The sequence below is a fragment of the Canis lupus genome, chromosome 15 (assembly GCF_003254725.2).
Source record: "Canis lupus dingo isolate Sandy chromosome 15, ASM325472v2, whole genome shotgun sequence".
NCBI classification, from domain to species: Eukaryota; Metazoa; Chordata; class Mammalia; order Carnivora; family Canidae; genus Canis; species Canis lupus.
In genome coordinates this window covers 56,262,753-56,288,432 of record NC_064257.1, presented here as the reverse complement: position 1 = coordinate 56,288,432, position 25,680 = coordinate 56,262,753, and the positions used below count along the sequence as shown (strand labels likewise).

The window sequence follows — 25,680 nt, the reverse complement described above, 5'->3', positions numbered from 1 at the left end:
GGGCACGATCCTGGAGACCCGGGATCGAATCCCACGTCGGGCTCCCGGTGCATGGAGCCTGCTTCTCCCTCTGCCTATGTCTCTGCCTCTCTCTCTCTCTCTCTCTCTCTCTCTCCCCCTCTGTGACTATCGTAAATAATAAATAAATAAATAAATAAATAAATAAATAAATAAATAAATAAAGTCATGTTGAAAAAATACATAGTTTTTAAGTGAAGATCTAAAAACCTATTCATTACACAAAATATGTGATCTTATGGCAACACAGTCAACTAATTGCATGTCAATTACCACTCAGAATCACGTGATAGCATGCATATGGATGGGCCACAATAATGCACAAAGCCAAAGTTTTCAGATAAATGAAACCCTCTGCTATCCCTCATAGAAGACTAACGTTCTATATTACCCAATATCAAATAAACTTCTAAAATCTTGATTAAGAGCTGCCTTTTCTAAAATTGGAAAACTCTATTATGTGGAAGTCTTAACTGTTCTCTATTAATCCCAGGGAGAGTATAAAATTCAAAAAAAAGAAATTAAGATATATTTTTCCTAGAAATGGTAGCTATTATAAAAGCTTATCCAAGTTATTATGTTTATCTGCACCTCTTTTTTGTTATTAATCATGTTAGTATCCTGATCTTGTTCTAAAAAAGGACTGAAGTTAGTTTCAGCTGATATTTTCCATAAATATCAGAAACAAATGACTTTTCAATATAAGCAGATTAAGATAAACATCCCAAAGTTCCCTCCCTGTAAGCTCAAACCAACAAACAAAACTATATAGTCTCCAAAACAGACTTTCTAAGGTGTAAATAGACTAAACTACACTACTGAATTAATCAGTTATTTCTAACCATAATTTCCCTTTGAAACAGTGGAAAGTTGATGGTTCTAAAGCTGGGTAATAGGTCTATGAGACTTTGTCATACTATTTACTTTTGTAATTTTGCAAATTTCCATAAGAAGTATTAAAATTTTCCTTGTTCTATTGCATAGAGTTCCTGTTACCTCAGTAATTTTATAATCACATGTACTACAGACATACATTATGTAATCAATATGTTAAATATTACTGAAATATTACCCATATAAAACTATATGTATATACTATATATATAAAACTACAACATTTTATACGCACATGGGAATGTGCCATTTGTATTTGCTTATTAAATAATTCCATTTGCACTTGCAGATTAACTGCATTTATTAAATAGATGGTGCATAACTTTTTCTTAGGGTAGCTGCCACCGAAAAACATAAAATGGAAGTTATAGACACTTTAAAAATTATGCCTACTTTAATTTGAGCCATCTTCTAAGTTCCCAATGGTTTTGCCCTTTCCAATAAAACTTGAATTTTTAAGCACTTAACCTGCAATCTACTTTAATTTAAATGATTTTCATCAAAAATTAAATTTTAAAAGTACTGAATCCTCTTGACACTTTTTTCAATTAACAACTAAATATGAAATTGACATGCTCGCCAATTAATTAGTGTTTAAAGAGTAAAGGGAAAATACATAGAAAATGTATTGCTTTCATAATTAAAAACTACTGGTATTAAAACTAGCTACAGTTGGAGGAAACAAAAGCTCATATGTCCTTGCTGACATTTATATATAATCCATCTACCTAAGGTCCTTTGTTTTCTGTTCCAGTTAAGAAAAAAATCACTGGCTTACATGATTTTGCTCTTTTAATATAACCAGATAATCATAATTAAGATTGCTGCATCACTGTAGAATAGAACCAATAAGATTTTTATGTTTCCCAAAAAAGGGCAGTCAACTTAATGCAATAAATATATTCTATACAAAGACCTAAAACATACTGATAATGAACCCAATTATTCTTTGAATGGGTAAAAACATTCTGGTTTTGGGGATGCCTGGGTGGCTCAGTGGTTGAGCATCTGCCTTGGGCTCAGGACGTGATCCTGGGGTCCTGGGATTAAGTCCCACATTGGGCTCTCTGAATGAACCCTGCTTCTCCCCCTGCCTGTGTCTCTGCCTCTCTCTTTCTGTGTCTCTTGTGAAAAAATAAATAAAATCCAAAAAAAAAAAAAAAATCTGGTTTCTTATGTATCTAAACATTGAAACATTGAAATGTAGATCTTTGTTTGCCAGGACAGCAAATAAGGTTTCTTTTGGGGTATTCACCACATAGTGTTTATTCCTTTAGATGAGGGAGGGTAGGGAGTGGGATATGGAGGAGAGAATATCACTATGGCAGAAATGTCAAAATATTATTATATGGATATAAAACTTATAAGGCCAAGTACAGAGGCTAGATAGAGCAGAGTTTTCACAAGTTATCTTTAATCCTATTTCTTTAACCATAAAAAATGATCATAGAAAATCCCAGCATCCCATTATCAGTCATTGTAAAATGACTCACCTAAGCTGGTGCTCTCTCAAGTTTGATAAGGCTTCCATACCATGTAAATAGGAATATACTATTTCCAGATCCTGTTTGAAAAGAAAAACAGAAATTTTTAGATTCTCAGGAAAGGCAGCTTCTAAAATAAGTCATTATATTTACAAAGTTAAAAACAGTGCTTTTCTTGTAATACAAGTTCTCTTAAGACATAAAAAATAACATTATCAAGAGAAAAGCTAAATCACACAAATGTCATTCATCAGCCACCTTGGGGATATAGACAGAGCCTCAAAATATAAAATAAATTGGCTTAATTAAACTTATGAAAATAAATTCCTTTTGTTTTTTATCACTTACTTTCTGCCTTTTAAATAAAATCTCAAATGTAAAGTCTTAATTTATATGCCAATAATATGCTTAAATCAAATTATTTTCCCAGTCAACATAAAATTAATGCATGCTATTACATGACTACACTTAAAAATGAACACGAATTTTTTCAATTCTTATCACAATGACATTTCTTATATATAGAAATATTTAAGTTTAAATATTTGCCTTAAAAAAAGAGACGTCTTACTTTTCTCAATCATACTATAATACTTAGAAAAAATTCAAAGTTATTCATGAAAGTTCAGAACAGGTAAAAGTTCAAAACCCCATTTTTATTCATTTAAATGACAAGCTAACAAGTTATTAGTATTTCAAGACTAATCTAGGATTACAGTTTGTGGAAACAAGAATATGAAGGGGTATTTACTACTCCTCTCTTAAATTTTAGTTAAAATCTAAAACAGAAGTATTTTAAGAAACTTGAAAAATTATCATGTTTTTTAAAGATTTTATTTGAGAGAGGGAGTGCATCCATGCGGGTGGGGGAGAGGGGGAGGGAATCTGAAGTGGCCTCCCAAGAGGAGCCCCGTGTGGGGCTCAATCCCAGCACTATGAGACCATTACCTGAGCCAACACCAAGAGTCAGAGACTTAACCGACTGAACGCCACTCGGGTGCCCCCTATCCTTTGTGTTTTAAAATAAGAGTTTTATTGAGATACAAGTCACATAAAATCTTTTTTTTTTCTTCCAGGAGTTCACAGCAGCACCGGACCAGGGCACAGACCCCAGCCAAGGCCATGTGTGTGACCCTCCCCGCCCTCTGGACTCTGACACCCACTGCACCTTACCCCAGAGGAAGAGCAACAGGAAGAGGGTGAGGGCGGGCAGGGTGAGGACCCCCCAGAGAGCAGAGGTGGGGGCTGGGGTGTCTGCTGCCCGCTCTGACAGGGTGGCTGGGTGAGCTAGAACTCAAAATTTCTCTTTTTCTGGGGGGGGGAGGGGGAAGCGTGAGCGGGGGTGGGGGGTGGGGGGGGTGGGCTGAGGGAGAGGGAGAGGGAGAATCTTACGCGGGCTCCAAGCCAGTAGCTCCATCTCACGACCCTGAGATCTTGACCTGAGTTGAAATCAAGAGCCAGAAGCTTAACTGACTGAGCCGCACAAGTGCCACAAAATTTACTATTTTAAAGTGAATAATTTGGTGGTTCATTTTTGTATGATCCTCATCACTACTTCAGAACTTTTCAATGCCCCAAAAGGCAACTCCATATCCATGAGCAGTCATTTTCCATAACCCCCACTCCCAACTCCTGGCAACCACTAATCTACTTTGTTTCCATGGACTTGCTTATTATGAACATTTTGTGTAAAAGGAATCTAACAATGGAATTTACACCTTCTCTGTCTGGCTTCTTTCACTTAGCACAATATTTTCAAGGTTCATCTACTCTGTAAACATGTATCTCTACTCTCCACTATATTGCCAAGTAATATTTCATTGTGGAGGTACAGTTAAAAATAGCAAATTTTTGTTTAAACACCTGTTTTCAGTTCTCATGGGTATATGCTTACAAATGGAATTGCTGGCTCCTATGGTAACTCTATCTTTAAGGAACTGTCAAATTTCTTAAGTGGCTGTACCATTTATAAGCCTATCAGCAATGTATGAGGAATGCTATTTCTCTACATACCTCCTTGTTATATGTTGTCCACAACACTTGTTATTGTCTTTTTAATTTTCACCACTCTAGCTGGTTTGGAGTGGTATCTAGTTGTGGTGTTGATTTGCATTTCCCTAAAGACTAAGGATGCTAAGCACTGTTCATGTGCTGACTGGCTGGCCATTTATATAACTTCATTGGAAAAAATATTCAATATCTTTGTTCATTTTTTAACATTTTTTATTATTGAATTTTAAGAATTCTTTATATATCCTGGATAGATGGCTTTTATCAGATATATAATTTGCAAATATTTCCCCACATTCTACAGGCTTTGTAATTTGTCACTGTCTTGGATGATGCCTTTAGAAGCACAAAATTAATGAATTTTGATGAAGTCCAATTTACCCATTTTTTTCTTTTGTTGTGTGTGCTTTTAGAGTTATATGTAAGAAACTATTAATCCAAGGTCACAAAGATTTACTAATATATTTTCTTCTAAGAGTTCTACAGCTGTAGTTCTTACATTTAAGTCTATGATCCATCTTTGAGTTACTTTTGTATAGTGAGGGAAGAAGGGTCCAACTTCGTTCTTTTGCATGTGGATATCCACCTGTCCCCATTATCCTTTGTTGAAAAGACTATTCTTTCCCCCATTGAACTGTATTGGTAACTCTTGCTGAAAATCAACTAACCACAAAAGTGTTTCTTTTTGGACTCTCAGTTTTATTCCACTGGTCTATATGTCTATCCCTACGCCAGTACCACACTGTCTTGTTTATGCACCTCTGTGGTAAGTTTTAAAAACAGGAAGTATCAGTGTTCCAATCCTATTCTACTTTTTCCAAGATTGTTTTGGCTCTTTTGAGTGCCTTGCAGTTCCATATGAATCTTAGAACCATTTGTCAATACAAAAAAAAAAAAAATTTTTTTAAGCCAACTGAAATTTTAATAAGGATTGCATGGAGTCTGAAGATCAATTCAGGTAGTACTGCAATCTTGACAACATGTAACCTCCCAATCCATGCAGGGGATGCTTTGTCATTTACTAAGGGGTCTTCCCTAATTTCTTTCAACAATGTTTTTATACTTTTCAGTATACAGGGCTTGTACTACTCTGGTTCAATTTAATCTTCTCTTTCAACTAAGAAAAAAAAAACAACTCTGGAGCCTTAGGAATACCTTTCTGAACAATTCAAACTATATGTGCAATTTATATTAAGGGCACAGATAAGGGACAGTGATAACAACTAGACAGAAAATTCAAAACATTCTTAAGAGGATACTGTGGAGGTTTTCAGCCTAAAATATTATAGTGTAGTCCTTAAAACAATATTGTGATGGGGTAAGGCAGAAAAAATCTTACTTGTAACTTTAATTTGTTCCAATTTAAAATTTATCAATATTAGAAATTTAAAGTGCCATCCTCTGATGATCAACTTTCAAATAAACCAATGGTCTTTAACTTTATTCATCTATGGTCCTTGTGGCTTCCCACAAGTATTTTAAAAGTTATTTAAAGGCTGTAACCTAAAACTAGACTCTATAAATTCAATATGAATAAGAAAGCTGAAAAAAGAAAAAAAAAAAAAAAACCTTTCCTACCATCTAGTTAACAAAGTTTGCATTCCTAAAGCTAATAAATTCCTTCCTTAGAAGCAATCAGACTCCAATCATAATATTCTATTTGCATGTAGGGAAAACCAATAAAAATATCCTAATTAATGAGTTTTCCTTAATAGCTATAATAAAAGGTCTTTCTGAACAATCCTAGAGTTCACATTCTATTTTAGATATAAATATGTGTGCTACTTGCAGTCTAATAGTATGAAACACAGCCCCCCCCCATTTTCAAAGAACTTATTTATATTCAGAAACTAATACTGAAGTCTTACATATTTTTTTTAAGATTTTATTTATTTATTCATGAGAGACCCACAGAGACAGAGGCAGAGACACAGGCAGAGGGAGAAGCAGGCTCCATGCAGGGAGCCCAACGTGGGACTCCAGGATCTTGCCCTGGGCCACAGGCAGACACTTTAATCGCTGAGCCCTGTCTTACATATATTTTTAACTGAACTTTCAACCTTGGGTTTATAACCTGCTCATGGCCTAAAACACCTCTAATCTAAGCAAACAGATAAGACTATTGACATTCATTTAATACTCATCAAGCAGATAAATTTACAATGACAAAAAAAGATATACTGGGGAAGCAATAGAAAGAAATTTTTTTTAAGCTGGGGAGGAAGAAGTCTAAAAGAAACACGATAGAAGAATTTGGAAGCTTAGAAATAGAATGGAGGGGAAAAAGCACCCTTAAACCTTAAAAGACAGTAAGTCTTAAGTGACTGTCTTTTTCAAACAAACCAAGCAAAAATCAAAGTAAAAGAGCTTATCCCTTAATGAAATGGCACTTTATTAATTTGTTGCTCTTTAACACTGTGGAGTTCATAATTGTGGAGGAGTCACCTTCCTGAAAAAGTTATGTCATACCCATTACGTGTATCAGTACTGATGTTAACAACTCTGAGTATGAATGTCTGGCCTATACAATTATATAAAATATATTTAAGAATAACTATCACATTATTTATATTAGGACAGTATGTATAATCATAACTTGCAGATTAAATAAAATTGCTTATGACTTTTAAAAAATGCAGAGAACAATGGTGCATTCTCACCTATTAAGTCACTGACATAAATAAATGGGTCAGAGAGCTGTTATGAAGCCTGCATTATAAAACTCTTGAGTGTGAAGGAAAATGACTGTATTACATCACCACTGCATGACCAAATCTGTATGTATGCCACTGCATAAATAAAACGTCTGCACCTCACATGATCATGATGCTTTCTGGAGAATAAGCTTGAACATGTGTCACCTGAGTGATGCACAATCAGAATCCTATGCAACTGTTTTGTGTACTTCAGATACCTAACTAGACTATAAACTTCCTGAATTCAACTCTTGGAATGAATTCAACTATTATGTCCAGAGTTTCTTCTATCACACTTAGAATAAGTCATCTCAAAAGAAACTTATTTTAAATGGTTTATGCCACAAGGAGTTTACAAACTCAAGGCGCAGTCATCATTATTCTAAATGAATCTGTTAAACAGAAAGGTAATATTACCTAGTTGGAATTAGATGACTTTACGGATACATTCTATCTAAGCTTGAGATCTCTTAATTGTAACTAACAGAAGGAATGGTAAGAAATGATGTCTAGATGGCAGGCAACAAACAAGTCTGTGTACTGTTTCATGTGCAATATGAACACAACCATCACAGCTTCAGGTAGGGAGGAAAAGCAGAAAAGCTTTGGAAAAGGCATCAGAAGTCTCTCCTCCCAACTCTGAGGAATGAAAGAACATTGACTAGAGATGAGCAAAAGAAAAGCAAACTCAAGGAATAAGAACTCTGGCTAAGCTTTCCTTCAATAAAGAGTCCAGTGGCCAAATATTAGGTTTAGCAATGATCAGGGATTTCAAGTAAAGTAAATAACACTGAAAGGCAAAAAGGAAGACAAGCTTTCTTATCCTTTCCTAGTAGCAAATATTCCTAGCAATATTTTGAAATAGGCAAATATGGCCTTTTCAATCTTCCTACGCATTTTTTTCTACCCTCTCCCTAGGTATCCAGCGATCTTGCATTACCCCAAACCTCATTCTGAGGCATCAGTGCCCTGATCTAAAAATTAAAGGCCTAAAAATCAAAATTAAATCTGAACACAATGCAGCAGTGAGTTATCAGTGGGGGGTCCCTGAATTCTCCCTGGGGGCCCTTGAATCTTCCATGGAGAGCTGTCTGCCTCCATCTGCATTTGCACAGTCCAAACAAACCCGTAAATATATGAGATATCAGGCAGCACAACTAAGAAAAATGAAAAATATCAGCAGAGGAAGGGAAGAGATATTGGGGGAGGTGGAGCATGAGAGGCCAGGTGAAGCAATTCCACTCCGCCCAGGAACCCTTAGAGGTCACCCCTAACTGCTCAGCCTTCACTCTTCACTGGTAAGTTTTAACCCTCATTTTCCCTTAATAGTTGGTCTTTATTAAAATAATCTATAAACTGGCATGGAATTGCCTTTACCCAGCAAAGATACAAAAAGGCAAAAGAGTGAGGTCTTGAGGAACATTAGCTCCCCAAACCAACCTGAAATCTGCAAACCTCAGTGAAAACCAGGTATGCTTGCTGCATCACAGAGCCAGATAAACAAGGAAATGTATGGCCTTCAGGGAGTTATATTCTTGGATTATAAATTTCTTTTTTCTACACAAACAAGACATTCACAGACTGAAGTTACATTTCAACAAACCTGACTGCAGAAAAACAAATGCTGGCATTAAATCACCTGAAGTATTCCAACTGACACTTCTGTCAAGAAACTATGATATGCAAACTAAGAATTCCCCAACTGCACCTCCCAAGACAAAATTCACGTGACTATTGTTATTTTAAAGGACCTTAAAAAATGTAAGCTATTTTTCCCCAAAATTTTTCTAGTCTTGAATACAAACAGGAACATACTGCTCTAACCAGGAAGCAGTATTTTTGGAAACAATAAGCCTTTCCTTCTACCCTAGGAAGGACATCCTTTTTTCAAAAATAGATGCTATTTGAAAGCAGATTAAGCTACTGTAAAAGTACTATAGCCCAGTAGGCAAGAATATTGACAGGCTGATTGGAATGGAGCTTTCCTTGAAAAGAAAAACAAGCAAACTTGTCCCAGACATAAACCACATATCAAAACCCAAAACTATTCTCTAATTGTTCACAACCTAACCATCTTGCTCAGAGTCTATAAACACAAAACAGCTCTAACAGGAAAGAAGTCAGAGGGAAAGTTTTCTACATCTTGGGCTCTTTCTCTAATTTCTCCTTAGAGACTCATTTAGAATATAATCGACCTCATAGCAAAGTTATAATGCATTTAAAACTAGCTTTTAATTTGGAGCATCGGGGATCCGCCAACAACTTACAATATATTTTAAAACAATCTTCGGAGATCTGAGAAAAGAGGACTGACTATTCCTCTATGTCTTTTCCCACAATTAGTGTTATGTGCTCCTTCCTCCTTTCCTCTAGAGACTCTTTGTAAACAATGAGGCAAGGGGAGTTAGTATTTTGCACTGCACTATGAGAAAAAAAGTATGCATTTTTTTCCTTTAAAGTGAGTTTTATACATGTTTTATAAATTTTTTTTTGATTTTTATTTATTCATGATAGTCACAGAGAGAGAGAGAGAGGCAGAGACACAGGCAGAGGGAGAAGCGGGCTCCATGCACCGGGAGCCCGACGTGGGACTCGATCCGGGGTCTCCAGGATCACACCCTGGGCCAAAGGCAGGCGCCAAACCGCTGCGCCACCCAGGGATCCCTATACATGTTTTATATTTGAAGCTCAGTATTTTTTTTAAGATTTGATTTTTAAGTAATCTCTACACCCAATGTGGGGCTCAAACTCACAACCCTGAGATGAAGAGTCACAAGCTGCATGGACTGAGCCAGCCGGATGCCCCATGAAGCTATGTATTTAAAACTATAATCAGGTGCTCAAAGAGTAGAACCTTCCACGTATAAGATAAATTTTTTTTTAAAAAGGAAAGTTATTCCTTTATAAAGACTTTATCTCAATCCTCAAAGAAACTAAGGCCAAGATTATGCTACAATTAGCAGGCCTACGGAGACTCAAGGGGTAAATACCTACAAATTTAAACATAAAGAGAAAAGAGTACCTTGCTTAAATGACATCAGTCTCATGACCAGGAACTATACTGATGCCCATTTATTCTCCCTTGCAAAGACAGAAAGGTAATTTATCCTTGTAGGCCAAAGATCACTAGCAAGGAATTAGAGAGCTAGGTCTTGAACATCATTAATAAGGAGGCTAAAAGATAGAATATTCAACGCTCAAACTCATGTGTACAGCCCAATGGGGGAGAGGGCAGAAAGGTAGGAAGCCTGTAAGTTTCTCTGTGCTTGTTGACATGGTGACAAAAGTTCTATTTGAAAGATTCTCCATTTTTGTACACTAAAACATATAAAACAATTATCCCAGGAAGAATAATGGAAAGAATATACATTTTGGTGTCAAATGGAGCAGAGTTCACATCCTCATCCCCATTACTGCCAAGATGTGTGACTCTGGGTATTTTACAGACTGTATTTACAAAATAAAGGAAATAGTATCTAACTTGGCTAGGCTGTGTGGCTAAAATGATATATAATTTCAAAACAACACGACCCATATAGATCCTTGGAAAAGATCTACTACTATAAAATAGTAGCTGATTTTATTACCTATGAGACTGAATACAAGCACATAGTAATGCTAAGAATATAAAAGTATTCCTGAAATACGTATACATCAGAATTTTTACAAATTAATGCATCCTTTTCGTATGTATCTCTATCCAAAAAAATAAAAGTAAAGTCAAATGAATTATTTATAAAACTTTAAAGGGTCCTGTAAATTGTCTGCCTTATAAATCCCAGCTTTTACATCAGGTTTGTTGAGCAGAAGATGCCTATTACTTCCAGAGCACCTTGAAACAGTGTGCAATGTTTTAAGCCTGTCACATTCAAACCTCCTGCTTCCAAAGTCCCCTGGGAGGGCTTCTGAATAAAGCCCAGACTCCAACAATCTGTTGCATTCTTTCCACACAAATGACCCACATTTTTGGGGTCTGGTCTAACAAAGTCCCTATCACCTTAGTGGAAAGCAAGCCCCCCAGATCTCACTTTGCACAGGCCGTCCAGGCTTCCCTTCTGAGCCACTGCAGGTCCTACCGCCTGTGCCACTCACACGTGGCCCGGCCCACATGTTCTGTGTGGCTGCTTTACTTTCAAGGGTTTACATTTTATCCCCCAACTGGAGAATAAGCACCTTGAACAAAGTCACTCTGATTCTTTTACATTTTTTTTCTAATCTATATCTAGCAAAAGACTGTGGATGCATTAGATGCAAAGAAAGGAAAGGGCAACCTTCCCACTGGGGCAGAGCAGCGGGGAGGGGGGGGGGCGCATGCAAGACTTTAAAGTCAATACTCCTAAACAAAAATAAAAAATAAATAAAAGCAAATACTCCTGAGAATGACAGTGAAAGAAGAAAAGGGAGAAAACATGTTTCAATCTTGGAGTCCAGAGCGGTGGGAAACGACTACCTGTACAGTCCGAGGATTCTGTAAAGGGCCACAAGGTGGCAGACCGGGCCAGCGGTCCTCTTCCGTGGCTAGCAATCTCAGTCCCGACCCCAAGTACGTTTCCATTATGCATATACTTAAGGGATTTAGATCGCCAGAGAAAATACACAAGTCCTGTTCATCCCTCCCGGGGAACCACCACCCCATGTGTCATAGTGAAGAAACAGCATTTAAAACAAAAATGTCAAATCACAACACTGCTGAGGTGCTCTGCGCTAGCCAAGTCCTTCACAACCCAGGGTTATGCCATCACACACTTCAGGGAAGTGTAAGAAAAAAGTCCATGGTGGACTGTTGTGATTTTAAGTAAAATTCTTAAACATGTTCTTAAACAGCAATTTCAACTTTAAATCATATGAGGACTGTTTTTGAGCTTACTAATTTATACCTGAAAGGAAAAAATCACCCAGAATTGTAATTTCATTCAAATTCACTTGCCAAAACTTAGAAAAATGATATTACTGGTCATCTTTGACACAGCCTGGATATATGTCTTCAGCTTCAGGTTTTTCAGCATTGTATCTTTACAAGACACATGCATAAGGAATTCTGGAATAAGAGGTACAAAGTCAAGCTATTCTGTTGGTCTAAAATTTCCTCTGGTGTTTTCCACTGAAGAAGGCATCACTTATATCTTTATAAAAAAAAAAAAAAAAAAAGAGGGAGTTTTTGAAGAGTTGCTAAATTTATATAAAAGTAGTTATAAAGTCACTACCTCCTACGTTAACCATGACAATTACGAGATAGACATCTAGGTTCAACAAAACACACCCTTGTCCCAAGCCTCCTCTACTTCAGGTTGGTGTCAGTGGGCAATTGTTTCTGGAGAGTGAGCTGAAGAAGGTAGACAAGTACTTTATAAATTCTAAAAGAGAGATGAAGTGTCTCATCCTATCCTCATTCTTAAAGAGTTTGTATCTTATTGAAGAAAATGCATTAAGTAAAAGAACAAGCAACAACAAAATCACAAGGCAATTTTTATGATTACTAAATAATCAGTGTTATGTCAAACACTTAGAATACATATTGCACCCTAATTCATTGTCATTTCCTAAAAGAAAATCCAAATCAAAGCAATTAAATTCCATTTGTGAATATTAAAATTTCTCATTAGAAAAATCAACAATTTAGTTGTAACTAAAAATTCATCTTGTGCACAAATGAGAAAAATATCAAGCGTCTAAATCAGTCCACAATTCCTGTTTTCAAGAGTCAGTGTAAGTATTTCCCTTTCAGAACAATGCATTACCACCAAGTTGACAGCTTCCCAGAATTCACATCTCTTAGGGCAGCAAAACAAAAATATCCTCATATTAAAGTAACTATCTTACTTTAATTTCTTCAGAGTAAAAAACCTTGTAGTCAAATTTTAATTTCACATGTACAGATTAACACATTAGAAAATTATTTGCAGTAAATTTAATGCTAGCCTGGTTTTTGCCCTCCATGAGTAAGCTAGCAGCGGTGAATGACTACATTTTAAGTTAACATTTAAACATCTGATTAAGAGCAACAACCAAAAGGTCAATCAGCTGTACACAGGCGTATGCACTCACTCACACACACACACAACACAAACACACACACACCACCATCCAATAAAATGGTTCCTGGACTATCATTCATTTCAATGAAAACAAAATCAACCAAATGTACTCCCTCCCCTGCAACTCTCCTCTAACAACACAGTTAAAACCTACAGCTTGGGGTTCAACTCATTTTCCACAGACAACAATCTGGCTCTGGTAAACCCTGTAGAAACCTTGTTCAGCCAGGGAGGACCAAGGTAGAGGACAGCTGACATATACCACTCCACTGAACACAATCTCTATAGCAAGGGGCCTTAGAGTTTAGAGTCTACAAGATCACCCTCAGGATACCTCAGGTTTCAAATACCAACTTAACTCCAGAGGCTCAACTAATGGTACTTATTTTGAATCACTGACTGTACAAATGGCAATATTCCTACAGCGGTAGAGTTTAGGCAGTCCCAACATCATAAAAGCAAAGCAGAATAGGTCACTGAGGACACAGGCTCTTTATTGCCTCTTAGCAGAAAGGAAGAGCTTCCGAATGGAAGCAGATTTAAATATAGAAAACTTCACTGCTGTCATTTTTCTAGGACAAAAGACAAAAATAATTTGACATCTGTTTTTCCCATCTTGAATGTTTTACTGAGGAGTCAACCACCAATATTATACTTTTTCTCAAACTTTTCTATTTCTCAAGAGAACAGGAGAAGCAAATGAGAATATTCTACACATGTAATTAAAGCCTTCCAACTATGTTAGTCAGAAATTAACTAAATGCTAAAAAAAAAAAAAAAAGTAGGTACTGCTCAAAATTCAGATCGGTCCATAAAAGGGAAGGTGGTGGGAAGGGAGAAGTTTGACCATCTAACCAGATAAACACTTGATGGTGGGGTGGGGACAGCAGTTACAGATAAAAAAGCGTATGTATGATTCAATTATAGGAAAGAATTAGAGACGTATAAATATCTGTATTACATACTACATACATATATAAAATTCGAATCAAGTGATCCACTAGAAGGGATAGCAGGTCATACTTTCTGAGGTATCCCACCTGTCAATCATATTTTGAACTCTTTTTTGAAGCTAAAAATCTAACATCTTTTTATTTATCCTACTATAGTTGTTTTACCTCACCCAACTGTACAGGATATACCATGCATACACAAAAGCTTAAATTTGTGCATGTGTATATTTGATTTATACAACAGACTCCATGGCATTCATAAATAAATTTGACCTTCATAACAGCAATACTCTGACATCAACATACACACACACACATACACACCCCTGAAGCCACTAGAGCATCGTTACCAAGATTCTCCAGAAATCAGAAGGATGCAAAGAGCTCTCTGTGGCAACAGTGACCATTCTGTGAAGTCAATGACTGCAGAGAAGCCATCACAACCAGAAAAGATAAGAAGGAAAGGTGGGAAGATGGCTCCCACTCCACATTTCCTAAAATATATGTTCACAACTTAAATGGCATGCCACTTCAGGGCCAGCGTTACAAAAGGTAGATGGGTTTCTACATTGGCCACTGCATCCTAGAATTAGAGGATCCATATAAGAAGAAGGAAAAGGAAGCTGCACAATTTCCCCTTCCTGGTAAAAGACAAATTTCAAAGAACAGTGACAGGGTTCCAAATGTAGGTCCACAGGAAAATTTTTGCAAGTGGCAAGGTGAGAAAACAAGGATAACGTGGTGAGATTCTTGATGAGCTAAGGTATTCAACTGAAAGAGCTCTCCTTTACGTTAGGATCATAACCACATTTTTTTTTTTTGCTTTCTTTGAAATTAAATTGATACTAGATGATAGTAGTTCATAGCTTTGTCTAACATCATTAATAGAAGAAACTTTTTTATTGCCCACATTACATTGGTAATTTCATTTTTGAATGACAGGGAGTTCAATGCTCTTAATTCAATGAAATCCAAAAACCTGGGACACCCACTTAGGCAATCATACTAATGAGGAAGGGGGATGAATACAAATTTCATAAATTATCAACCTCTTACTCCAGCTCTTATTCTCCAAACTTAACAGAGAAAAGCATCACAGTATTTTGAACCTCCCCAAAAGAGATTTTTCAATTAATTTTAATTAATGAAAACTCTAACATTAGAAGCTTCTGATGGAATTCTGGGTCTGAGAACAGAATGAAAAATTGGCAGAAAACATGGTAAGATATTTTGGACAGGCCAGGTGTTCTGAGGGAGTCCTGCCAGGAAACTCTTTTCTGTACCCTCTGTACACTAGGCCACTGTGCTAACAGTATGAGTCATTTGAACCATACTGCCCAAGTTCAAAACCTGACTCTGACATTTAGTAGCTCAGCATCCTTGAACAAGTCAAGTCACTCAACTTCTCTGTAGCTGTTCATTGGGGTCAGGTCTGATCCTGGGGTCCTGGGATTGAACCTGTAAAATGGGAATTATAGCAGTATCTAAGGTAAGCTTCAAAAAGTGTTTAGAACTGTTCCTTGGCATATGGTAGACACTTTTTTCTTGAGCACCAGCTACTATTACTAATACTCAGTGTTTAATGCTAATTATGGAAATCTGAGGCACAGGGGTGCTGCAATGGAGGAGACATCAGTAATTCTCCAAAATTTGTCAGGCTACAGAGACCTCCTGGCAACACACTGAAAATAGCACTTCAGTGTCTTGTTTTTGTCATCTTACTTATCTAATTTCTGGATTTAAAGTAAAATACAATGCTGCAACACTCTAACAGGAGAAGTACAGAAGTAAAGAATGGCTGGACTTGAAAAGTAATAAAGAACCTTGAATATACCTCGTGTTCTTTGTAATGCAAATGAAGACTTCTACTAAGCCCAAATTTCAACTCAGGGTGGGGGAAGGGGACCCAAAATCTGCTCAGACATCATCCCTTCCCTTCATTCACAGTTCCCAGGTACTCCACTGTCAATACGGAATACATGCTCTGAACAAGCACTGTGCTAGATAGATGTTGTCTTGGAGGACGAGATTGGAATAATACAACTCTAGTCTTCAAAGCAGCTTACTTAGTCTGTTAAGATAGATGGAACATCCTCACAACTAGCTATAAGGCAAGACAGAAATTTCATTGTAAGTCAGTCACGAGTGTTAGAAGACATGTTTTCTTGCTCCCAATTTTTTTTTAAGATTTTATTTATTTATTTGAGTGAGAGAGAGAGTGTGTGTGTGAGAGAGAGCATGAGAGTGGAGGGAGAGGGAGAACAGGGCTCAATCCCAGGACCCTGGGATCATGATCTGAACCCAACGCAGATGCTCAACGAACTGAGCCACCCAGGAGCCCCTACAGAGCACTTCTTAATTACTCATATCTTCTAAATTACAGGCCTCAAAATTCATAGTCATTAGTCTATCACAGCAATTTCTGAATTACTCCCACCCAAATTCAACAAAAGCTTTCTGTCACTTTACCACTGCCACCTGCCTATATCAGAACTTCTAAGTCATATCACCTATCTTCTTCTCCCATAGGCTCTGATCCTCAAAACATGTATTAAGAGAATTAATTATACCAGAAATCTAGTATCTAGAACCTCACTCTTTCACATGACAAATCATTATTGAGTACCTACTATACATAAGGAAATGTGAGCGGATCCGATAGTCAGCATCAAGTCCTTTTACCATTAGAGGAGTGTCACTTCCAAAGTGTACGTTTACTGAGTTATTTCAATTCATTACAGCTCAATAATAAAATATTCAGCAGTGCCTTAAAAGTACAAATAAATTTACATGCCTCTGCGGATAAAACCCAACTTAGTAGAACCACCAGCTATGCTGAACAAGTATCAGGCCCAGCCTTCCACTACCCTGCACCCAGTCTGCCATCAAAGCCAAGTGCCAACTGTGATGAACTGAGGAGAAAAAAAGAAAAAGGGAAGACAAAGGACATAAAGGCTTCCTCCCTAGTCACAGGTCACTCACCATTATTCAGTCATGGTCTAGCTATTGAATGTACACACAAGCTTTGTGTGCTTTACGAATATCTGTAAAATACAGTCTTCTCAATTTTATCATTAGTAATAACTGGGAGATTTGGCTTTTGAAAACATCCAACATTTGCCCAGAACTAAGCCTAGTGAGCAAGTTGGGTTTTTTTAAGCTCACACAGACTCAAAAATAACATGCAATTATATGAAGTAAAAAAGTAACTTCCTTGTAGGATTCACTAAACAACTCTGATAATAACACCAGGTTACAGTCTAAAGATGTTTTAAACAACAGCAACAAGGTTTTTATATTAACCATAGTAACATATTCTAAAGATAATACTTTTTTAGATATATAAGTAACATATTCTAAAGAATAACATATTCTAAAGATAATATTCTAAAGATAATACTTTTTTAGATATATAAGCCCTGCCTTATCTTAAATTTTACTTCATTATAGCTGATTCTCATCTTTGGTAGAAAAAAGTACACCAAAATCAAATAACAGGTAATTATGGAACTAAATCTACTATATTATATTACTCATACCTATTTGGCATTTAAAAACCTCCCTATCTCTGAAATATGTAGCAGATAATTAACTTCTTATTCTTCTGGAATCAACACAGTTTGATCCATAAAAGTAATTATTTAAAAAAAAAAAGTAATTATTAGATGCCACTGAAATGATCCAAATGTAAACCTGTCCAAACCATTGCCTCATCCTGCCAGTGAGATATCTACCAAACACACAGGTATTGCCCAGGAGGCCAGCTACCTTATGAGTAGAAGATTCAGTGCAAAAATGTGAAATGCAAAAAGTCTGGTAGATCAGTAAATCCCTCCTCACAAACCCACTACCACTACCACCCAAAACAATCATGCTGATCCTGCCTTTAGTATTAGTATCCTGAGCAAAAATTAAACTTCTACAAATTAAAACAAGGGAAAAAAAGACCATTCCTGGGGTTTCCTTTTTCCTTTATCATCTTTTGGGGTCTTTTCTGAAATTGGTAAGTCATTCAAGCATAAATAACAGAACACACCCAGATCTCTAAACTAGTAACATTGTGTTGTCTGTAACATTTTCCATTCTTTCCTTAGCAATGAACAAGCTTCCTACCTCAGAAAATCTTCACTTGACCATTCCTAAATTCTCTATAGCAACAGCTCTATTTTTTAGCTATGATTGTGGAATGAGAGATGTACCCTTTTTGTCCATTTTCTCAACTCTCCAGTTATTGTATAACCTTCTGGAACCTGATCTTTGCCCTTAAACTGACTGAAAGTCCTTTCTCCAAGATCACCAATAATCTACTTAAAACAAATTAATTTTCTCTTTTCCCCAAATTAATTTTCTCTTTTCCCCAAAGCCGAGCACTCTTGTAGGTGCTAAGGATACACTAGTCTACAAAACAGACAAAATTTATCTGTCCTTGTGGATATTACAGTCTAGTGGGACAGAAGAAATTGAATAAGTATAAAAACTGTTGATAGTGATAAGCAATAAAAAGAAAAAATAATGAAGGGAAGGAGAGAATGAAATGTCATGAAAGGTGACCAGTGCTGACCACTCCCTCCCCGCTAGGTCTTCCCTAGGCCCCCCTCAAAGTGCTCTGTAGGCTGCACCGAGTCTCTCCAAGGTGAGTATCCCAAGGCTGGTCTTTGACCTCACCCTTCCTTATAAGATCCTTTCACTTAGAAATCACATCTGCTCTCAGCCTACCTTTACAAATGATTCCCAGACCCCAACTTTCCTTACAAATGACCACAATCATCCAGCTGACTACTTACTATTCCAAGTTGCTTAAAAGGGTAGCTAAAATCCACACTAAATTTCCTCTACCCAAACCTTTTGATTTCTCTCCTTCTGCCACTGGTACAAGTGCCCCGGCTGCTCTGGGGAGAACCCTAGGAATTATCTTCAATCTATAGCTGCGACTTATAGCAGCTCTCTTTGCCTTTTCCACACATGTAGTTTTTTCAAATCCAGTTTTTTGTCATACTTTTTTTTCATTCTATTTTTTTAATCTCACGGACAGTTTTAGAGACATCACCCCATTATCATGCATAAGGGACTCCGAACAATTATTTAGGCCACCCCTTCCCCTAGCGGAAAAACTTCCACTGATCACCAAGTTTCAATTGCATCACACATGCATTCACAGAGCTTTCTACATCCTGCACTCGAGGCCTAGCTCAGACTTCTCCCACTCTTCCTCTCCTCCATTCTCTGCTTGGGGCGGCTTTTCTGCCGACCACCACACTGTGCAAGATACATGCCTCCTCCTGCCTTGTACATATCCAGGCCCAATCCATCCTCATGGGCATCTCAGCTCAGGTCCTCTCAGATGCCTTTTCAGACCATTCTATCATGCTCTTCCTTCCTCTAATATCCTAAACATTTCATAAGTATCATTCATAAGTAACTCACCATGTTTCTTCATACCATTGGTATTTTTTAATATATATATATATCCGCAGAAACAAGTCAATATGGGCAATACTTAATAAAGACCATATGCTCCCAGCAAGAAACATATCCATGTCCCTGTACCTCTTTTTCCCCATAATCCCTAGGAAGTGTCTAGAATTGCTAAAATCTAGAATCTGATTGGCAGAGTGCTCCACAGCTAGTAGCTACACTAACTTCTGTAGTTTGACTAGTCCTGAGACTGAGAAATTAATAAGGTGATCACACTAAAATGCCAATGCAGAAGGTAAGTGAGAATGTGTGTCTGGTCACTATTATCTGCAAATAAACACATGTTTTTCCTAGAAGCATTTACCCCTCTCATCCAGCAACCCTCCACCTCCACCAAACCCCACTGCCCGAGCTTCTAAAAGGGTTGTTTGGTTTTAAGTTATGCCTCTGCTCTTTCCACTTTTTTTTTTTTTAATTTAAGTAATCTCGTCACCCAATGTGGAGCTTAAACTAACAACCCTGAGAATCTCCAACTGAGCCAGCTAGGCACCCCTTTCCTTATATCTTTAAAGCACTAATCTGCATTTGGCCAGTTCCTACTTCCTAAATTTTTATTTCTCTTTCTTCCATTCTTTTGTATTTTTTCTTTTATCCTATTTTTTTTTTCAAATCTCACACAATATCCATTGCTTAGACATGTTCAATGTCTGACATGCTAAAATAAAAATACCTGTGCTTCTATACTCAATCTGACATGAATTCTTCACTTATGATAACTTGAGTTTGAAAACTATTAGGCAAAGAAAGGATAAATTTAATTCTATTCATATATACGTATATAATATATAGAAAATCACTGCCAAAATAGATCTGAACTGTATGCTTTTTCAAGTTAAAAACGCATTGATTTTTTTAAAATGCACTGATTTTTAAAACAGCAGTTGCAAGAGAAAGAATTACAACTTTGTAACAGGTGGCCCATTCTAAATGTTCTAGTTGAGGCAACACTACTTTAAACAAGACTTCTTTATAAGTCATCATTTAATTAATATCCAAGTACCTTGAGAGCCAATAATAGTTCAACAAACCAGCTGGAAATCAAATATCAGATATAATTACTCACAGCTGGCTTTATTCAACTGATGTCATATTAAATAAATTTATCCCACAGACCTTTCCCCTCCCCCCCAAGGGAAAAAAATTCCTTCAAGAAGCATAGAAGGCTCTTTGTGTTGAGTTGTCTCTTTAAGTTTGCAAAATATACTCCAATATTAAAGATTTTCAGCAGGAGTACATAATATTAAAGATTTTCAGTAGGTTACATTGTTATTTTTTGTACCATTCTGTGTGCTTGCTATAGTTCAGAGCCTGGAAGTTTTGTTCTTCTTAAGGCTAATACAAAAATAAGCAAACTGGACTAAGTCACAGAATACAATGGGCATCTGTATTTTTATGATCTGGCATTTCAGTTTACTATTTTGATATTAAGCTCTATCTGTAATTTTTGTAGAGATGTCATGTCTCAACGGCTTAGTAATATGAATTATCAAACAAAAAAATCAGTTTCAGACATACTGTTTCAAGACATTATTTACATCATTTTACTATATTGTATAACCCATGTTGCATGAAGGGTAACCTTCGTAAATAATAACTACTACCCATTACATGCCAGGAATTGTGTTGGATGTTCTACATCTATTATCTCTAACTTCCATAACAATCTCACACGTAGATACTTTATATCTAATAATTACCAAACAGAAAGAAATCAAAGATAGTTTTTAAACTGCTCCGCTGCAAACATACATGCAAAAAGATTGCTCTATAATAAGCAAGATTATTGTAGTTTACAGAATTTTCAAATCCCAAATATTCTAATATTCATTCCTCTTATTCATTAAAATTCATTCTCACATTCAACTCTTTCCCCATATCCCTCCCTCTTTAAGAAAGGGGAAAAAAAAGAAAAAAAATTACTGGTAGTTATACATGTTATCATTATCTAAACATCAAATTTAAAACTGAAGTCGTAGTTTATGAAATCTTACAATTAGTCCTGGTATTGTTTCATATATAATATAACCTCTCAACAATCACCTTTCCAGAAAGCTAAAATTAAATACATGCTCAGTAGTAGCAATTTAGAAATACGCAAGTCCAATCATAACACGTCACTTTAAAAAAAAAAAAAAAAGCTTGTAATTTATAAACCACCATATTCCTTCATTGAAACCTACATAATGTTAATTGTACTGTAAGCAATTGGCAACTTTCAAAGCCTAAGATTCTAACTTTGGTCATTTTATCTATACTACTATTTCTTCATATTCATCTAGATGTCTGACATGATTTCCACAGTTGTAATATGTCCACTGATTTTTCTGATCCTCTTTGACCTCTCAGGCTACAGCATCTAGCCTACAGTTTGTCCTCAATGAAAACACATCGAGTTTTTGAAATGAAAATTCATTGAGTCAATGAATAATTTTTTTCCCAAAGCACTGCAAAAGGTAATTCTCATTCTATGCCCACGGATCTATTTCAATAGATTAGTTTTAACATGAAATTTTCTTTGATTGCCTTAGACAGTTCCACTGCAATTATTTAATTTATGGATTTTAAAGAAGGATGAATATCATTTATTAATCAGAGCTTTTAGTTTTGCATGAAAAACCAAATTATTTTCTGCAAATATATAATGTAAAAAAAAGTGGACTTAGGCATCATTATTCACAATGGCCAAGGTATGGAAACAACTTGAATGTTCATAGACAGATGAATAGATAAAGAAAATGTGATATAGTTGTACAGTGGAGTATCATTCAGCCTTTAAAAAATGAAATCCTTTCATTTGCAACAAAATGATGAATCTGGAGGGCACTACACTAAAAAAAATCTGAGCCCGAGAAAGATAAATACTGCGTGGTAAGGTATCACTTATATGTAGGTTGCTTAAAAAAAAAAAAAAAAAATGTTTTTCAAAGTCAAACTCATATAAACAGAATAGAAAAGTGGCTGCCAGTGGAGAATGGGAAGAAGTAGGCGAGAGGATAGAAACTTTCAGTTCTAGGAAGAATAAGGCCTGAGAATCTAATGTATAACATGATGACTACAGTTGATAACACCGTTATTTTTTGCATAATTGAAATTTATTAGAGTTAAATGTTCTAAATGTTAAATGTTCTAAACAACAACAAAAAAAGGTAACAGATGGGGAAGATCCTTTCACAACATATGTGTATGGTAAATCACCACAGGTGACTGAAAAAAAATTAAGATTAAAAAAAAGAATTCTGGAAACTGAAAAGAATTTGAACTTATATTTTGAATGCTCTCTTTTATTTCCACTGAACTCCTATAAGCTTTCTTATTTGCTTTGTTCTATCAATTTTACCCGAGAAAAGCAAGCATCTGTAAGTAACTATAACTAATTCACCATCAAGGCAAAGTGCTTATTCAACTCTCAGTTTTACACAATAAAATAATGTCTCTATATTAGCTCCATATTGGGGCTTTTGGAGGGAAAAAAATTCTACCATACTTTTATAAATCTGTAAACAGGTACAATGATAATACACAAAATCATCTGAGTAGAAAAAAACATTTCCAAAATAAATACAATACATGAACCATTTACCACAAGTACTCCCATCTTCCAATAGGGATAATAAATACCTAGTATTCAACTATCTTTCCTGGGATGATATCATACAAAATTTAAAAACAAAACTTACACACTTTACATAGCTCAGCAAGTGGTGCCCAAGTCACGGGAAATGCTTCCTATTATATAAAGAGGTGTTAGCGAGTAGGAGGGTAGCAAGTAACAAAAAGATCATAGTTTTATAGTTATATCTGTATTTCTATGTATATAGTCCGTGCCTACACTATGGCATTTCACCTATTTCTTCCCTCCCTGAGTAATCTGTCTGGAAAATATATTATAGGAAGTAACAGAGACTGCTGAAATGCACTGTTTAATATAGCTGCAGCCTAGCACAGTGGGTAAGAGACTGAGCTCTGGGGCCAGGCTGCATTAAAATCCACAGCTCTGCCACCTGCATGTTTTTAACCATGGACAACGTAACTTAACCTAAGAGTCTGTTTCATTTCAAAAATGGTGGTAAACTAATGCTCAACCCCTCAGTCTGTTGCAAGGATTAAATGAGAGAATGCCAACAAATCCCTCGGGTGCTATTTTGATAGTCAGGTGGCATAATGTACAGAGGTGGGCAGAGTTTACGTACGTTCTCTCAGTCAGGTTCATTAATATATACTAGAAACCTGAATTGTAAGTGTGAAGATTTAATAGTCCTTTTCCCTGGATATTGAGAATTATTTTTTAATAACAACTATGACAGTTATCATAGATAAATTGTTTAATATACATAAAGACTCCTAGATTTTTAATAAACATTTAAAGATATGTCAGTTACTGGGTATTACATAAATTGATGAATCACTGATCTCTACCTCTGAAACCAATAATACATTATATGGTAATTGAATTTAAATAAAAATTTTAAAAAAGATGTGTCAGAGATACCATATAAATGAGCAGAATGTGAAGTTTATAGTTTGCACTCAGTCTTTTGAGGACTTTTCCCTCCAGAATTTGATAATGCATGCTTTAAAAAATTATAAAAGTTCAGAATATATCTGGGAGATAATCTAATTACCATAGCTCTCAAAAAATAAGTCTTAATTGCCTCTATTAAGCGACCATTATATTCCTGAAGGATATTGCCATTCTTGATTTACTCATCAAACCTGACCACATACCAGGCATCAAATTGAATATGTATGAAGATAAGGAGTTATATATAGCTATATAGCTACGATTAACAAACTATCACAACTGACATCACATTTAAATTATTTCTTTAATTCAAAGAACACCTTCATGAAATAAAAACTATAAGAAAACCACAAATTATAAATGATGCAAACTTCTAAAAATATAATTATTTTAAAAGAAAACTATCTCCACATAGTTAAGATCTTCTATGTGCTTTCTAAATCCAACATCAAAAAGAAATTTGCTACAAAATTCAATTTTATTCACAAGTTTTAATTCATATTCAGCAATCAATTTCTAATAAGTTAGCACCTCTACCTTAAAATGTTTAGAATGCTACACAGCAATCCAGTTTTAATTGTTATTTCCAAGATTTTTTGAACTATATACATGAAAGAAGGTCCTTATGCAAGTTATCCATTTTTCTTCTCCTCATGATTTTTTCCTGTGTAATCATGTATCAAAAACTGTTATGTATTCAAAACCTATAGCTTTAAAGAAATTTAATTTCTAATTAGTTCCAAATATGTAATCACAAGAAATCAGCACAACTTAAAAAATGTAGCATAGGAGATATTACAGAAGAAACTGCTGCAGTATTTTTACCTTTTAAATCTCAACATGGGTAAGAAAACACTTGAACATGAATTCCTGCCTTGTACTTGAAAAGTTTTATTGTAAAAAGAGAAAAAGAAGATGATTTACCAGATTGCATAGAGAGAGCCTGCATCACAAATTCACTTAAATCAAATCCACTTCTTTTTGGAGGCATTACGTTAAAGCACAAATTAGCAGATGTTCATCCATATAGTTTGTTACACATAGAAAAAGGTAAATTACAAATCATATTAAGGATGTACACCAACTCTAGTCTAAGCTCTGTGAGGTCAATGCCGTCAATTTGAAGCAGACTTTCACATGTGTGCTACTGAATGAAATAAACAAACACCTTGTAGCCATAGTCCCAACACCATCAAGGATATTCCTGTGTGATGAATGGGACTTTAAAATCAAAGACATGGGTTTGAGGCTTTGTTCCACCATTTACCTTGGGGAGCTGTGACCTTGAGCAAGTTCCTGAACTTGAACTTTACTCATCTGTAAAATGGTGATAAAAACAAAAGTATGTTCTTCAGTGGGTTTAAGTGATCAAACTTGCTTAACTACTAGCTATTGTTAAGATCTCATATAGAAGCATGACTAACAGTTATTGGCAGGAAACAGGGAAGAATCAGTTGGTAAAAAGGACATTTCACAGAATAAATAACACTTTAAAATGAAGATAGGAAAAAAAAAAAAAAAAAAGGAGGACCTGGGTGGCACAGTTAAACGGAGCATCTGACTCTCCATGGGATCAAGCCCCATAGCTGGCTC

General features: G+C 35.9%; 1 protein-coding gene across 8 annotated transcripts in view; it reads right to left on the bottom strand.

Moving 5' to 3' along the window:
* Positions 1–25,680, bottom strand: part of RAPGEF2 (Rap guanine nucleotide exchange factor 2) — a 241,852-nt gene that overhangs the window by 165,977 nt on the left and 50,195 nt on the right. For all 8 annotated transcript variants that reach the window (XM_025439185.3, XM_025439188.3, XM_025439190.3 and 5 more), the window contains exon 2: positions 2,406–2,476. In XM_025439185.3, coding sequence (XP_025294970.1) covers positions 2,406–2,476 — 71 coding nt within the window. The remainder of the gene's footprint in view (positions 1–2,405; positions 2,477–25,680) is intronic.